This window comes from Gallus gallus, chromosome 15 (assembly GCF_016699485.2).
Source record: "Gallus gallus isolate bGalGal1 chromosome 15, bGalGal1.mat.broiler.GRCg7b, whole genome shotgun sequence".
In the NCBI taxonomy this organism is placed as follows: Eukaryota; Metazoa; Chordata; class Aves; order Galliformes; family Phasianidae; genus Gallus; species Gallus gallus.
In genome coordinates this window covers 11,232,295-11,249,568 of record NC_052546.1, presented here as the reverse complement: position 1 = coordinate 11,249,568, position 17,274 = coordinate 11,232,295, and the positions used below count along the sequence as shown (strand labels likewise).

The 17,274-nt window shown below is 52.1% G+C and overlaps 1 protein-coding gene across 3 annotated transcripts in view; it reads right to left on the bottom strand.

Annotated features, from left to right (window-relative positions):
• The window catches only part of KSR2 (kinase suppressor of ras 2), a 51,145-nt gene that overhangs the window by 18,286 nt on the left and 15,585 nt on the right, over positions 1-17,274 (bottom strand). For 2 of the 3 annotated variants that reach the window (XM_015294882.4, XM_015294883.4), the window contains exons 5-14: positions 14,613-14,794; positions 8,203-8,272; positions 7,479-7,562; positions 5,996-6,063; positions 5,735-5,833; positions 4,822-4,940; positions 2,532-2,700; positions 1,194-1,235; positions 832-898; positions 525-573 (exon numbers count right to left, since the gene is read on the bottom strand). In XM_015294882.4, coding sequence (XP_015150368.2) covers positions 525-573; positions 832-898; positions 1,194-1,235; positions 2,532-2,700; positions 4,822-4,940; positions 5,735-5,833; positions 5,996-6,063; positions 7,479-7,562; positions 8,203-8,272; positions 14,613-14,794 — 949 coding nt within the window. The remainder of the gene's footprint in view (positions 1-524; positions 574-831; positions 899-1,193; positions 1,236-2,531; positions 2,701-4,821; positions 4,941-5,734; positions 5,834-5,995; positions 6,064-7,478; positions 7,563-8,202; positions 8,273-14,612; positions 14,795-17,274) is intronic. The other variant, XM_015294884.4, reaches the window with a different exon arrangement.

Genomic DNA, 17,274 nt, shown 5'->3' with positions numbered 1-17,274 from the left:
ACCTGAGCATTCAGTGGGGCTGCACTGTGCAATGTGCCACAAAACAGGAAAATGCTGCCAAGGAACATCCTCAAACCCGTGCCTGCCCCTACATCAAACTTTCAATGTGTCTCATAATATCCCTTTGAATATAAACTTGAGGGCAGACACAAAGCCCACAAGGGACCCACTGCATGGGGTGGGAACACAGGTTCAGCACAAAATCTCAGAATCATCCAGGTTGGAGAAGACTAAGTCCAACCACCAAGCTGGCCTACTGAGACCCATGTCCCTCTGTGACTGGGCAGGATCAGGCCCAGCTGATAATTAGCTTATCACCTGGTTCCTATGAAACATGCTTCGAAATACATAAAATACAGGTGCTAACAGAACCCAAGGCTGAGTCCAAACAGTTCTTTGAGTTGTATCTGGAGGTGTATAGGTGATGAAGGCATCAAAATGCCAAGCCCCCATTCCCTGGCTTAAACAGCTGTGGTTTCTGAACTTTTCCTTTCACTCCTCATGCAAAACACACAGCATCTCACCTCTGACGTGGGCTCCACTTCAATTTGAAGTAATGGATTTCCTTCCAGGCTGTCAAAAAAAAAAAAAAAAAAAAAAAAACAAGACACAACAACCGCAGCATGAAAACTGACATTAGGTACATCGTCTTCCCAAGGGATGTGAGGAGAAGCTCTTGCTGATCTTTAAGGCATCTCTATCCCCACAACTTCCCCAAAAATAAGCCAAGATCCTTCAGACCCCAACAGGCATCCAGCCTGGACCAAGACCCCAGCTATTAAACCCTTTCAAACCCTTCCCAAATGGCATTTCCAAAAGGACATCACTCACATGGGGTTGGATGTGACGGGGTGCAAGACCACCTGTGGGGCTCGGGTTGGCGTCTCAGGTACCACGTCTAGGGAGGAGAGAGTGCAGTGAGAGTAGGATAGGGAGCAAAGCTCCAAAACCTTGGGACGTGCCCTGATGCTATTCAGACTGGGTATGAATTAGCATCCCCCAGCCCTGCAGCACCTTCAGAATGCATGGTTCTGCAGCAAGATACTGGGTTTTGGCAGAACCCCATCTCCGCGCAAAACCCAGCCATGCACCCAACCTCAGTAAGGATGAAGGTGAGTTGGGTGGACCTTGCCCATCTCCAAAGGGATATCTCAGTACTCTGCACCATAGGAGAGACTTCTGAGGAGACATACCTGGGAAAATGAACTGCTGCTTGTACTTGTAGTAATGGGAGGCTGCAAAAGAGAGAGCAGGCTTAAGCACTGACCCTGACACCTGGTCTGCACCTAATCCTCTACCATGAGGTCTGACCCCAAGTCCCAAGCCCAGCTCCTGCCCACACTGCTGTGGGAACAGAGATAATGCAATCCATCCTGCACACGCTCCCTCCCCAGCTCCCTAAATATATTAAATGTGTGCAGAGGTATTTTCCCTCCTGCATTTCCTCCTTATATATTTTATTGTAAGCTCTTCTGTACTCCGTGCCTGTACAAATGCCAAGCCCACAGGCAGCGCTGGGGAACGACACCACAATGGTCAGGTTAGCAGCTCATCATGCTAAAACTTCTCCGCTCTGTGCCAGCATCAGCAACTCCTTCACACCAGTAATTAACATTTGGAGAGAGATGATGCTGCCTGTGGGATTTGGATGCTCAATTGCAAGCAAAAACCCATGGGGTGTGAATGGTGCGACTCGCCCCACAGACACCAAGCAGTGAATTTTCAGCTGTTGCCCCTGTTTTTGCTTGATCCTGCTTTTCTAAATGTATGTTTTTGTCAAGCCTTAGGGAAACATCCTTCCAGCACAGGGCTGCATCCCTCCTGGTGCACTTGGATGACACTCATTTGCATGAGCACAAAGAACAAAGACATACAGAGCTGCTAAGCCTACCAGAGGTTGGCACCTTCTTGGTGCCTTGGTCTTATCCTGACCTTCAAGACCCCAAAGACAAACCTCTCAGCTTCTCCTTTTGAGCTTTGAGACCTCAGAGAGCATCATCAGCTCCAGAGAGAGACCTGAGCAACCCTGAGCCAAGATCAAAGGAGACCCAAAGGTAATTCTAGGGGAAAAAAAGTCACCATGTTGTGATTTCCCAGCTCAAATTCTAATTCTCAAGATGACGATCTCACCAAGGCCGCTCTGAACTTCCCACACAGGAAGATGAAAGTACGGTAAGTCCTGCTTTGTGCCCCACCAGCTGCTGCTCACTCATGCATCTGGCTTGGAGCTCCATCCCCACCAGCCCAATGAAATCCCAGGCCCTTCTGTGGTTTCCACTTCAAACAGCACAAAATAAATCCCCACCTCTGGTGGTGCTCAAGGCCAGGTTGGATGTGGAAATGCAGGAGGAACCCAACCTCCTGGACCCCACCCCACCCAAGAGAGGTCACATGGAGGTGACATGACCCAATGAGTTTCACTGGCCCTGTGCTGGTTGCAGGTGTCTGAGCACCTTGAGGATGGTCAGAGCCCGGGCTCCCATTGTCCCCAGTTTTGGGGAACATCTGTAGTGGGTGGACACATTTGGTACCTGGCAGGTTGAACTGCTTCTGCTGGCGCGGGCACTGTGGGGATGGGTGCAGTGGGGACGGCGGCGTGGCGCTGGGTGGCAGTGGCGGGGCCGGTGAGGATGGTGTGGAGGACGTGGTGGAGGAGGGATTGCTGCTGGAGTCTGGCTGGTAGGGCACCGGGATGTGGTCCTGGGGAGAGGAGAGGGTGAGGGCAGCGCTGACAATGGCACCACAAGGTGCTGCCACACAGGGGGACACCAGGGAACAAGTGGCAGTGACATGGTTCACTCCATTGCCACAGTTTGAGAAGGTCTAGAAGAAAACTGGAGCACCAGCCTGGCTTTTTTTCCTGTATGTGTACTCACAGCTTGCACCAAGGCTACCCCTCCCTTGCCAGCCCCTCTGCTGTGCACCCACAGATGAGATGCACTCCAAATCCATAAAGCTGGAGACACACATTCCTACGGTTTGGTCCTTATGGGTGTAATGGACCTGGTAGCTTCTGCTGACCTCTGTAAACCCAAATCCACTGCCCTAATTGGAGCACGGGCTGATTCCTGGCAGGTTTAAAGGAGTAGTCAAGGCTCTCCAGCCAACGCCTGGGCATCCCAAGGCACCTCGTGCAAGATGACCTTGCCCTTCATTAACTGATCTTGCTCAAGGCTGGGACAGCTGTGATGTGGCACATGGAAATGAGGCACTAAGGGCCACCTGGAGCAAAACAGCAAGGAGGACCTGAAGGATCTGAGCATCTGAAAAGGAAACAGAAAGTTTCCCACCTCATCCATGCTGCCCATTTTGGAGACACTCTGCAAGCTCTGATTTTCCATTTTCAGAAACGTGCACCCATGAGAAGACCCCCCCCAGCCTCCCCAGTAGGTGTTTTGTCCCAATTGATGAGGTTTTAAATGAACTGGGCTTCCCGGGAATCTCACTCACACTCTGTATTGTCCATCCTGACACACACAGCAACCTTGGCTTGGTTTAAACAAACACCAAATGCCACAAAGTGTGATTCTTACGTAATGCACAGAAAATGGAATATCCCTAGAGAAATACTTTTGGAAACATCAAAGAAAGGAGGGGTCCTGATGCATGAAGCACGTAAGCCCTGCTGGGAATGGGAATGCTGGGGTCACAGCCTCAGCAGAAGCATGGGGACCATTTCCAACTGCTGCTGATGCAGGCGTTGCTATCGATCCTCCTTAGTAATGCCCCATTGCATCCCCTAAGCTGAGCACAGTTCATTGAATTTGCATATGCCCACATGTATTAGGACACATAGCTATATGGCTTGGTGAGTGAATGAGTTTCATCTGTAGTTTTCAGAGCATAAAATATAGCATACATCATTACGCTCTGGTTAGAGGGAAGCTGAGGAAGGAGCTGATAAAGTGGCAGAAGGAGTGCAGTGCTGATTGCCCTCCTTGCCCCAGCCCAGTGCTGAATCACTTCCCCAGTGCCCTCTAATAAAATAAAAGAGCATAACACCTACATGAGACAAATCACTGGAAGGACCTGCACTAAAAAGAGAAATGCCTCTGTGCTCCTGTTGGCGCCTGCAGCAGCTCTCAGCCTCCCCAAGTGCCCCCTAAGCCATTTGCACCACACCAGAGCCACAATAACAGCAAGGCAGATAATTACACCAAGGATCTCCTAACAGCTCAGGGTGTAAAGACTGCAACAGGCTCTAAATCTCATCTAATATAAACCCACGCTGGTTTATTACGATTAATGTAGCATAGAGAAAGGGAGCCAGGTGCATTGCCAAGGCTGGCTTGGCTGGGTCAGGGACGTGCGACTTAGGCAATAGCTCTGATCCTGTGTGACTTTTGAGCCATTTAAAATAAATGATTTTGGTAGGCATAAAACACACAGAGTATCCTATAGAGGTGCTGTGATGTGCCTGGAGACTTGCAGAGCCCCAGCAGATGCTGCAGCCATGGGAAAACCCAAAGGACCCCTCCTGCCCCAAGCACAGGGCATGGTCTCTTGGCCTTTTATTCCTTCCTTCCCATAAAAAGGCCTTCCAATGCTCTTCTCCCACGTGGGGTTGGAACTCCTTTAATGATCTTTGAAGTCCCCTCCAACCCAAGCCATTCAATGATTCTATGGCTTTGATGCCCTGCGTGGGTGATGAACGGACCCAGAGAAGCAGTGGCCAAAAACCCAACAAAACCACTCAGATTTTGAAGATGTGGAGCCTGATCCTCTCCTGGAAAGCACAGGAGGGAGTGGGGCATTGACACGGGAAAAGAACTTCAGTGGCTGCTGGGGGTTGGAGATGGGGCGGCACGGTGACACACTTACCTTGTTGAGCTTGTTGGTTTTGGGAAGCGTTTGGCTGACGTGCAGGTCCGAATAGCGCGGGGGCTTGCGCAGGGGGTTGTTGATGTCACAGGGCACTGACTCGGTCCGCACCAACCGTGCTGCGAGGAGAAGGGAGCAGGGAATGGGGATGGAGAGGGATGGGGAAAAAAAAAAAGAGAGAGACCCAACGATGTAAAGAGGCGTTTGGAGAAGAGCAGCTGCCACCAGAGCCCAGTTTGAGCCATTTCCCACCCAACGCCACCATCCATCCTCTTCCTCGCAGTGGGCAGAGAGCCGGCTCAGAGCCTCCCACTTGCAGCCAGGGACATTTCAGAAGCTTTGGGAGAGGGTTATTGCATTCATGTCAAACGTTGACTGCAGGGACTGCCCTGAAGGTGGGCAGCTCCAGTGCTCAGTCCAATTTCGGGGATTCACCCACCTCCACGCCAAACTGCCTTGCAAGGTGCCACCAGCACCATGCATTTCCCCAATACTAAAATACTGAGCATGCTTTGGGCGGTGTGTAACGCACTCATCAGCTCAAAATTAAATGCAAAAGTTGGAACTGGCACTGCAAACATTTCCCCTAAAGCAGCCTCAGCCCTTCATCCTCCACCATCGGAGCACATGGCCAAAATCTGGAAGAAAAGAGGTGGGAAGGGTTCTCCAGCTGAACATCTCCTTTCGGGCTTGCCAACGTGCCCATATTTCTGAATTTTTGAATTTCTGAATTTCCAAGCAACTCCAAATTTCTCTGCATTTCCAATGAGCTCTCGGGACAGGCAGCTCCAAAAGCACTACGAGAGCATCCGGAGGGACACAGCTGGGACCCCCATGCACCGAGCGCCGCAGAGGGTCCGGTCCCACGCCCTGAGCTCTCCAAAGCAAAAGGCTGAAACCTGTTGGCACTTACCCCGTGCGGTGGGGAATCTGAAAAGAAAAGGTGGCAGGGGGAGGGTGGGTGGAAGCGGTTTGCAATGCAAATCTGCCTCGCCCCGCACGGCTCGTCTCCCTACAAGCGGAAAAGACGGTCGGTAAAATTTTCACAGAGCGCCCAAAGCGGTTTCGGGAGCCTCGAGTTGGAGGGTTGGGCTCCCGAAGTCGCCCGGGGGCTTCTGAAAGTTTTACCTGGCGGCAGCATCCCGGGAGGCAGAAGCGGAAGAAAGGCCCTTACCTCCGCGGTGGATGATCAGCAGATGGCACGGAGGGGCCTCTTTGGTGCATTTGTTGTGGCACTTGAGCCTATGGCAGAGACAGAGAGAGAGCCGTAAGGGATGGGGATGGATGTGGCCCCAAGGCATCACTGCATGTCTGGGGACCTTGGGGACGCAACGGTCCCACGGGTGACCAGCTCTGCACGGTCCCAGAGTGACATTTCTAACATTGAACTGAAATAATGAAGGCATTTGTAGGCATTGTGGTGAACATTCTTGTAGAGCTAGAGCCCAGGAGGGCTGCACCCTGGGGCCGCGCGTAGAGCAACAGCGGCTCCCACGCCCCAAAACGTTCCTGTTTGTTCCCAATTAGGGATGGAAAAGAGTCCGATGGATGGGGAGAGCCAGGGGAAAAGGGGGAAAAAAAGATAACAGCATTCAAAAACCATCCGCAAAGGAGGAAAAACGGCAGCAGCTACAAGTCAATGAGCTGGGTAATGAAAATTCAGGAACCTCGCATGTTGGCTTTTATTGCAAAGCCATTCCTTAAGGGAAAGGCAGAGATTAATTTGGTATTTGAGGCTTGGGGGCTTTTTTTTTTTTTTTCTTCTTCTTTTTTGCTCTGTTTGTTTGATTTACCGCTCTGTTATGGGTAGGGGAAAGTAGCATTGGGCCGAGTGCTACACAGAAGTCGGCAAATAGAAATCCTTTCTAAAAGCACGGCATGCATTTGCTCTTTTCTAAGCAAGTGCGGGAAGCAGGAGCAGGGCACATCCTGGCCATTTTCCAGCCCTTACATAGAGGGGAAGGGTGAAAGGTTCCCAAAGAAACGGGGTGATGCATGCAGGTGGCATTCAGCACTCAAGGGCATAATAAGCTAAAGAATCACCACTTTTTTTTTTTTAAGAAACAAAACAGAATTGTTCCTATTATCACTTCCAGAAAACAAACCCTCACCATCACCCAGACCCAAGCAGTAACTCTGCATTCCTCACCCCAATTCCAATCCCCATTTGCTAACTCATCAGCATTTAATCAGCGGCCCCAGCGATCGTTATCGCTTGATAGCCCTGCTAACTCAGTTACCAGCAGACAATCAGCAAATTCCCAGCACTGATCCCTAGCAAGGAAATTGGGCTCCAGCAGCAGTTTCACTAAGTGCTGATTCCTGCTCGATACTGCCCGGGGATGGGCAGCCCTGCATTCAAATGGCATTAGAGTGCGCCTCGCTATCTTTGTCCATCTCTTGCTGACCTTATGGACTTCTCCACCATGGCCCCACTTCTTTGTGGTGAGTTTGGATGGGTTGCCACACACTCACTGGTAAGCAGAAGCCCATGAGACTTTTGTCCCTCAGACCTCTGCTCAGCCCCATGCTGGGTGTTTTCCCACTCAGTCTGGGGAGATGCTGTCTCCCCCCCCCCCCCCCCATCTCCAACCCCTGCCCCTTTCCACCACTGCAGCATTCACCATCCCGGAGCAGCAACCCGCAGAGCTTCATACTTGCAGTTTTTGCACTTTAAGCCAAACAACATTCCTTTCCCACAGACAGTGCAGGTCTGGGACATCCAGTACTTGGTGGAGAACCTGTGGGAAAAAGGCAGAGAGCGGTTCCTACAGCACAAACACCTCCAGATGCATACCAAGCCATGATTTGTTCCTTTGCTGCACTCAGAGAAATGCAGAAGCACCTCTCTAAAGATGCCAGAGCACATCCGTGAGTCTCCCTTTGGGTTATGCAGAGCCTGCTCCAAAGGACGTCAAAGCGGGCACCAAGGAGGACGACCTGCAGCTTCCAACTTTTGCCCACCCGATGCTCCTCCCATGGTTCTGAAACCCCCCCAGACCCAGCACTCATCCATAACCAGCCCACACCAAGGTTATTTCAGCTCTCCAGCCTCCTGCAAGACAGGCAATAAACTGGGAATGGGAAATTTGCTGAAGGTTGGAAAGGTCATGGCCAACGCATGGCTTTTATTGATAGCAGCTCAAGCCTTATCTGACCCAAATCTGAGCTGAAATGGGACTTCAATGGGCTGCTGGCACAGTGCAGCTGAGCAGGAGAAAGGGGGAACCTGACACAGAGCTCTGGTGTTGTGCAATGGGGGGACACAGAAATGCCTATTACATGCAACATGCTGTGCTGAGGCTGCTGCACGTCCCAGGGGAGTAGGGATGGGACAGGGATAGCTCTGATGTCCCCACTGATTGCCCCCATCCTGCATACCTGTGCTTTATGGAGTTGCCCAGGTCTCGGCGGGGGATCTGTGGGGACCAGCGAGGCACTGACAGCGTATCTGTAGGGAGCAAGATGGGGAAAACGTTGGGATTAATGCAGGAGAAAGCTGGAGGTGCAGAGGCACCAAAATGCAAGGTTTTGCCAAACTTAGAGATATCCTAGAAGGCTCCTTCCTCCCCCCCCCCCCCCCCCCAGAAAAGATCCATTGAGCTTTGGGTCTGGGGAAAGTGGGCTCCTGCCACTCCAGCAGCCTTGGGTCAGAGAGCAAGGCAGGAGGCGCAGCAACCTTTGAAGAAAGGGAAAATGAAGCACAAATGGCGCTGCCCTCATTTATTAGTAAGACATCACGCCTCTCACTTGCATTTCTAGCTGAACAAAAAAGCTGAGCATCAGCCGCTTGGAAGCCAAGTGAACTCTTATTCAAACAGATGATCATCAAGGAAAGCAGCCACTGTGTACTTCAGCAGGGGGAAAGGGAAGAGAAAGGGCAGCAGGACCTCGGCTGGGCAAGGGAGGGGAGATACAGTGTTGGGCATCCAACAGCTGCAGCCCAGCATCGGCTGGGCACGGGCAAATCCCTTGCTAAACACACAGCAGTGCGATCCCCGCCAGCGGCTGTTTGCTCTCAGATCCCACTTTAATATAGCGGGCAGCAGCACGCTGTAATTGTGCTCGGGCTGAAGGTTACATTTCCATGCCCAAACCCATCACCGTGCTCCATAAAGGATCTCCAAACCGCCCCACATCACTCCTTCCCTGTCTTTCCTAACCCTGGGGCACGGTTAGCAATTAAGATGTTTGAGGACTACAAAGTCAATTAAGATAATTGCTGTCCCTGCAGCCCATTTTACACCATTGCCTGTTGTATTTTTATTGCCATTTCCAATATTTTTGACTCACGTCTCTCAGCACCCACATCTCCACGAGGTGGGTGCATTCTGGGGATGAATCCCAAAGCACTCTGTCCCCTAAGTGCCATTTTCCCATATGTAAATCACATGACACAAATAAAATCCCTCCCGTCAGTCCCAAGCCAACAGGCCAGAACAGCTCCTCTCCCAAATTCAATTACCAGCTCTGCTTTAGCAGCCACAATTTATTTGCACCAACTTTCAGCTGGTCCCAATTAAATCCTGCCATCCCAGGAAAGGGGAGACGGAAAGATGGCTCAGGCTTTTAATTACCTCCTAAACGCACTCGTTGCAAAATTTATTAAAGTGTATTGGGGGGGGGTTTAACCTCCGAACAAAAATGAGACCTGCATGCTTCATGGTTAATTATCTCCATTACAGGGGATGAAGCACACAGAGCACCGTGCCCAACAATAGCACTGCTGCCTGCAGGAGGGGAGCAGCACCTGGTACGGCCCCAGGGATTTGGGGGCTTTACAAGTTAATTGGTGATTCTCTCCTTTCACCTGTTGTAGCAATTGGACAGATCAGTAGAATGGGAAAGGCGTTACAACAGAGGTGTGATGATGGAAGGACCGGCGTGATAGAAAGGTGCTATAATGGAAGGGAAGAAGATTGCTCACACAGATCAGAAGATTCCAGGTTCACAAGGAAAGCTCCACCAAGGAGGGATCTCCAGAAAAAGATCCTTCCCCAGTGGCAGTCAGCCCTTCAATGAGGTCTAAGAGAGGTGCAGCCAGGCTACACCCCTTCCTATCACACAGCTGCACTGCCTTCACCTGTGCTCCCAGGGCTGACCGGGTCCTTTCCCCAGGTGCTCCATCAGTGCTTCAGGCCGGGACTCAACAGTTCCCATACACCTGTGCATGCAGAGAAGCAGGTATTCCTTTTGTCTCAGGTGTGTTTAAGTGTTTAAGTGTGTTTAACTGTGCCCAAGGGGAAAGTGGGGATGCTTCTGATGGGATGCAAATTCTCCCATCCAAACCCCAAAGTCCCCAGGATGAGAGGCGCTCACAAGATAAAACCCTGTGGCCACGGATGGGAGCAAAGGGGACAAGCCATCAATGTGACAGAAAGGCCACTGTGGGGTCGGATCCACGCAGGTTTGGCATTGTCCTCACCCCTTTTTCAGCAAGGATCTGTGCTGCACCCCATTCATACCAAGAGCGCTTTGTTCCCCCAGTGAGAGAGGAAAAAGAAAACAGGAAAAGCTGAGGAGCCAAACCACTCCCTTCCAGAACCCCAAGAATCTGGCCCCATACTGGGCGCACATCCACCTCCATGGGGCATCACCAGCCCTGCAGTTGGGCTGCTGGTACCCAGAGAGGCCATCCTGCACCTAGAGCACCCCAAAACATCCATGCTTCCCACAGCCGCTCGCAAACGGGCACAGCACGCTTCATCTCAAGTCAGGCCCATGCCTGACGGGTATCAGATGTGCCCAGAGACAGAGGGGGAGGACGGTGACAGCTGTGTCCGGTGCAGCAGTGACAGCGGACAAGGGGAGAGGAGCCCCTGTCACCTCGCAGCAGTGACAAGCGTTGCTGATGGGTCCCTGAGTGGCACTCGTGCGCGTCACAGGTGACGGGGCCGGGATGCTGCTGAGCAGTGATGGGGCCGTGACGCCCTCCTGGCCCCTGCTGGCTGTGGGAGGAGGACGCTGGAGCACCACACTGCATGGATAAGGGCAGCCAGAGCTCCCGGATTTCATCTATTTGGGGTTTCCAGCCTCTCCGGGACAGATGGGAAGGGATGGGCTTGGGGCTCAGCTCACCCTCACCAAATGCACTGGGAGCATCATCTGCGGGTGGGCGCACAGAATATAAATCCTTTGCATAATTCAGGCTAAAAAAGGCATCCAACATGCCTTGTTCTTTAGTGTACACAGCACCGAAACATGCCACATCCCTCGGGTTCATACGGGCTTGTGTCGCACCGCAGCACAGGGATGTCCCTGCATTGTCCCTGCTGGGGGTGGAAGGATGTTCCACAGTGCTGCGGGCCGAAACAAGACCTCAGTTCAGCAACAGCAGCCGAGGCAGCCAAGGCAGAGCTATTCCCAGAGCATTTCTGGTAAAAAAAAAATTAAAAAATGCAGAAGTCACTTCATAATAACAGCAGTTCCTCTTTGCAGCATGACAATCCTATTTATATGGCCCAAACGTCATATTTGGTCACTTAATTGACTTAAATGCTGGAATTGTTATTTTTCTTCCCATTGGGAGCCTTGCAGAGCCAATCAGTCTTGCAGAGAAAAAGCTGTGCTCTCAGGCTCAGTGCAGCCAGGATAGGAAACACTACAAGAGCCAGGGGATGCTGCATGGCCCAGGACACAGAAAGAGCATTTGCTGTGTGCTGTGGGAAGGCATTTAGCAAGGTCCTTGCACACAGATGCTTCACAAGTTGCTTCAGTTTGCAGAGGACAGACCACATGTTTTTCCCTCCTGATACTTGCAGGGCACTGCGTTCAGTTAAACTGGGTTGCATTGGATTCTCCTTTTCTTCTGCAGGATTGGACACAGCTGGAAGGAGAGCAGTGAGGATGGATGCTGCACATCAAGACCCACATCCAAATGTCCTCAGTGTCCCCCTGCCCACCACGCCAGGGGAGGGAGCAGATAACTCTTTACCTCCATCCCCACCCCTGCAGCATCACCAGCAGTGGGTCAGGACCATCATAGCTCCCTGCCTGTGGGCTCTCACCTGCTGCTCTCCTTGCTTTTACCTTCAGCATAATCTCACCGCCCTAAAGAAGCTGGAAACATTCAGGATAATTGCATCTGCAAGCAACTCTTGCAAATCTAACCCTGGGGAGAGCACCCTGTGGAGGGGCACATGGACACAGAGGCCAGCCAAGATCCATCTCTGGGGGCAGACCCTCAGGAAGGTTCTTAAGCCTGAGCGTGAATGTTGCCAGACAAGCATTCTTCTCTCCTTCAACGTGTCTGAGGCCAAGCTACAATTCAAGGGCACCCCAAAAGTTATTTCTTTCTTTCTACTCTTTGTCTTCTAATAAAAGTCAATTCAGATTTGAATTCCTAGGCATCCTGGCCCTGCTGGAAGGGAATTTCACCCCTCTGCTGAGATTTTTAAGAGGAACGGGTCCTTCTGCAGCGCCAGCCTCTCCTTCATGTTCCAGCTGCGAATTCATTGCAATTAGGGAAAACCCACTGTTTACAAATAAAAAGGAAGCACCCAACCCCATACCTGGGACTGGGAACAGTTCAGCTGGGAGCATGGTTCTGTTGTGAGCAGTCAGATGAGCAGGTGAAAGGAAATCCTCAGGAGACAGCTGCCTGGAGCCTGAGAGACTTGGGCCTCATAGGGCTGCACCTCCACCCAACAGCAACAGCACTGCTTTGCTCTACTGCTTAGATAACAATCAACACCAATATATACCACGTCAGGCAGGGAAGTGGTATTTTTCCCACTGGGTTTTTAAAACTACGCTCTTTGGAAGAGGAGTACTGAAAGGAATACTATGGAGAAGTTGGCTGTAGAGCTATGTCTGTGGCTCAAGGGTAGGGATGGGGACAGCAGGCTCGCTGGGGACCCGGACAGGTAGGTGTACTGACTTTGGACAGACAGATAGGAAAACCCAGCACCCCATGAGATGCTGGGAGCAATGCGCAGTCCCCAAAGCATGCCTGGAGCTTCTCATAGGGCTCACAAGGCTCCATCCCAGTGCTGTGGTCTCTCCACCTGGAGCAAGGAGAGCAGGCTGCCCTGGAGCCATTTATTCCTCCCCACACGTACCCATGCTTCTGCACTGTTTGCCATCACCCATCTTCTCTCCACAACGTAGCAAGCCCTGGTTTCAAGACCCATTAAACCCCAGTGCTCCATCACCCTGCTGCAGCTCCAGCACCACAGCCAGCACCCGGCTGCTGCCTACAAGATGCACCCATAGCTCCGAAACCAATGGGGTGGGAGCACAGCATACCTGCTTGGAGGTTTTGTCCCACCACCCTTCTCACCAACATCACCCCATCCACGGCCTGCTATCTGGGGGCTGCTCTGCCCCATCCACATCACCCACAGGGTTGGGGCCATAGGAGCACAGGGAAACCCAGGACACTGCTTGAAGCCAACACAAAGGTTCAGAAACAATGCAGAAACGTGACAGAACCAGGAAAATTAGGATTTTTTTTTTTGCCTTGTGCTTATTTTTTGACTTGCATCCTATTTGCCTGCAGCGTGCTCAGTGCACAGAACCAACAGACACATTGATACTCTCCACAAGGAATGAGCACCGCGGCTGAGGCTAAAGCCTCTCAACAGGGATCAACCTCTCTCCACGGCTCACGTCAAGCTCCAAAAATGAACATCCGCATCAACTAAGCAAGTCAAAGGGCTGAGAGGAGGGAAATGAGAGGAGACACCTCTCCAGCAGCGCCAGTCATTTGCTACTCCATCACTTCTCATTGTATCGCCTTCCTGCTCTGCCACATTGCATCAGGTTATCACACCACGGGATGTAATCCAATGCTGATGCATGAGGAAGCCTAATGCAACCAGACACAGCCACGGTTTGCACAGAGCGGGCTTTAGTTCTTGGTTTCTGGTCCACTACCCAGGGCTGCAAGTGGAGCTCAGGCAGTGCTGCGGAGGGAAGAGTGATGCAAAAATACCCTCGCTGCAGGCAAATCTGCTGGCCATGCCAGCTAGCGTCAGGTAGCTGGACATCTCCCTATAAATAGCACCGCTGCCCTCAGAGCTGCTGCCAGCTCCCGTTGTGCCCAGCACCAAGGAAGTGGGGGCAAGAGGACACCAGATGTGTCCTCGCACCAAATGGCAGCTGATAGGGGTGAAGGAGGGGAGTGAGAAAGAAATGGATCTGGATGGTCTTTAAGGTCCCTTCCAACCCAAATCGTTCTGTGATTCCATGAAATTGCAATGTCTTTGAAATTTCCCACATACAAGGTCCTGTATGCATGCATCCAGCGTGAGATACAGGGCAAAGAGAAAAGCCACCGTTGCGGGGGGCTGAGCATCACACCTGGTTGCTAACACCTTCCAGTCCTACAGAATGAATTGAGGTACACCAGAAAACAAGGGCTGTGATCAGCTGCTGAGCTCCAGCTCCATGGCTTTGCATCGGGCTTGGCATCAGCAGGTGCCCAACCCCAACACAGGCACCCAACCTCAACACCCAACTCCAACACTCAATTCAAGCACTCAACCCCAACATCCAACCCCAGCATCCATGCACAGAGGCAAAGCAATGGCTGCAACCACAAAGGAGCCCTTGAGAACCCTTCCCAAGCAGCAAAACGTAGCACAGGGAAAGCCCGGGGATTTTCCAAATCAAAGTGGCCAACCTCCTGCCCTTACCTTGACACCAGCAATACTGCAATGCCATCGTCAATCCAATTGCTTTTGCGTGGCAAAAGCAAGTCTTTTACAAGTCTTTTGGCACACATACAGACACACGTATTCAGGTTTGCATCCCTGGTGCCCCCCACGTCTCCCCCGGCTGCGACTCACTTGCAGAGAAGGTGGCTTCGGTGTGGACGGGAGGCGTGGAGGGCAGGAACGGAGGATACCCCACAAAGAAGGACCGCAGGGAGCGCTCTGAGAGCAGTGGTGAGCGCTGCGCAGGGATGTTCTCACAGCTGCCCACGCTGTTGTGGATCTTGAGGTTGAGGGGCTTGTTCTTCTTCTTCGTTCTGGGAGAGGAAGGAGGAGAGGGGAGTAAGGCGTGAGGAAGCCTGGGGGTTTCCCCCGCCATGCACCCAGGAAGCAATTCTCACAGAGGGGGACACCGTGCTGCCCCACAGGTTTGTGGGGTAATAGGACCCACAGCACCGTGAGAAGTTTCAATCCCTCCCTGCCATCAACAAAAAAGGCAATCTCTGTGAAATGTTAAGGAAAACACTGCATTCGAGAGCTCCGCCATCCACAAAACCCAACTGCAAAGGATCAGTGGGTCCAAAACCACTGTCAGCCCCCACCCTGCTCAACACAACAACACAAGGATGTGTCAGACATCAGTGACCTGAAGGCACAAATCCCAAGGATGGGACAGAATAGAAATAGGGATGGGATACAATAGGATAAGGATACAAATAGGGATGGGATGGGTTGGGACAGGAGGAGAGGAGAGGAGAGGAGAGGAGAGGAGAGGAGAGGAGAGGAGAGGAGAGGAGAGGAGAGGAGAGGAGAGGAGAGGAGAGGAGAGGAGAGGAGAGGAGAGGAGAGGAGAGGAGAGGAGAGGAGAGGAGAGGAGAGGAGAGGAGAGGAGAGGAGAGGAGAGGAGAGGAGAGGAGAGGAGAGGAGAGGAGAGGAGAGGAGAGGAGAGGAGAGGAGAGGAGAGGAGAGGAGAGGAGACCCCAGATTGGAAGGGACCCACAAGGATCAAAGCCAGCATCACCCAGATCCTGGCTACAGACAGGACTATGTAAAAACTAAACCATACGTTTCAGATTTCCCACTCCAGCCTGCCTGCATGGATTGGTGATCCAATAACACGAGTCTTCAGAAACCTTTCCACGAGACCCCAGGGATTTGTGCTGTGCTGGTTGGGGAAACCAGACACTGGGAAAGGCAGCTCAGCCCCTTCAGTGGATATGGGATAGAAAGTCCCTTTTTGAGCAATAGCCCTGTTATCAAGAAACACTCCTGGATGTGGATAGGGGATGTCCTGTATGCCTAACATCACAGCGTATGAGCCAACAGTATGGTTAGCATCAATGTGCAGCCAAATTACAGCCTTTTCTTCAATCCACTGTGTTTCTTTCCTGGCTATATTGTTATAATCCTAATTAGACCGAAAACAACGTGGGAGTGGAATGAATTGTGGCACCTCTGCAGCAGCAGCTGGGTGCATCCAGCTGCAGCCCAGCAGGGAAACCCGCAGCATCTGGCCCCAGAGCCCAACCGAGCACCATTCAACGTTGTGCAATGCCACGATGCACTGTGCAATGCCAAGAAACGCTGTGCAATGGCATGTTGCACTGTGCAATGCCAAGAAGTGTTGTGCAACACCATGCTGTGCTGTGCAGTGCCAGGAAATGCCGCACCATGCCATGCTGTGCCATGCCACATTGCACCGTGCAATGGCATACCATGCCATGCAGTGCTGTAGGGGGGGCATAAACCCCTGCACTGCTCTCTAGGAACTTTCCCCTTCATGCTCACCAGCCACAGACCCCAAACACCCACATGCTTTTCCACCCGCTCCAGGTCTTGCTCTGCCCTTGCTCCAGCAGTGCTGACCGGAGCACCCGGGCATCTGGCTCTGCCAATTGGTAGGAAATGAGCACTCTGCACTTGCCAGCCCGCGTTAGCATATGAAAATTAACCCACCCTCTAATAAGCTAATTGTTTCCTTGCACAGGAAAAGCCGCTGCTGTCTTTAGGGTCCCTGTAATAACTTCTTTGGGTGCACAGGGCAGGAGACTGCCTGCAGCAATGCGGTGCACGGCAGCCCCATTGTTGATGCCAGTCATGCCTTGCACCCATCCCATCCTAAAACCCCATCCCTTCAAGCAAATCCACAAACCAACAGGATGAGGGGGAGTTCAGTGGCCCCCAGAGCCAGTCTGACCCCTGCTCCCCATCCCAACCCCTCCATCCCATCCCAACCCCTGCACCCCAACCCAACCCAACCTCCCCATGCACACCCATGGCACAACCAGCAGGTTTCTGCTGAAGCCCCCAGTGCGGCTCCCCCCAGCCCATCCCAAAGCATTTCCTCCAGCGCTGTGATTAACCACTAATCTCATTTTTTTCCACCCATAAATCAGTTCCAGACCAAATATTTACCGAGAGCATCATTTCCTCACCAAGCAGGGCTGGTGACAGCTTTCGTTATTAGGAAGGATGAGTGATTTTGGACAGAGAGAGATTTTTCTCTCTCACTCCCTGTTTCTTCAGAAAAAAAAGGAATTAATAATAATAATAAACACGCACAAAGCCCTGACCCCACCACCCAGCTGGAGAGGGTCACCACAGCACCGGTCCCATTCTCCATCCTAAAAGAGGGGACGGGGAGGGGAGGTTTGCTGCTCCCGAGGAGGGGAGTGGGATGCTGCTGCTGGAGCATCCCTCCCCCCAGAAAGGTTCACGGGGACAGGTGTCCCCTGGGAAGCTGACAGCTTGACAGACAGACAGACAGACCGACCTTTGCGGGCTGGAAGCAGCGTGC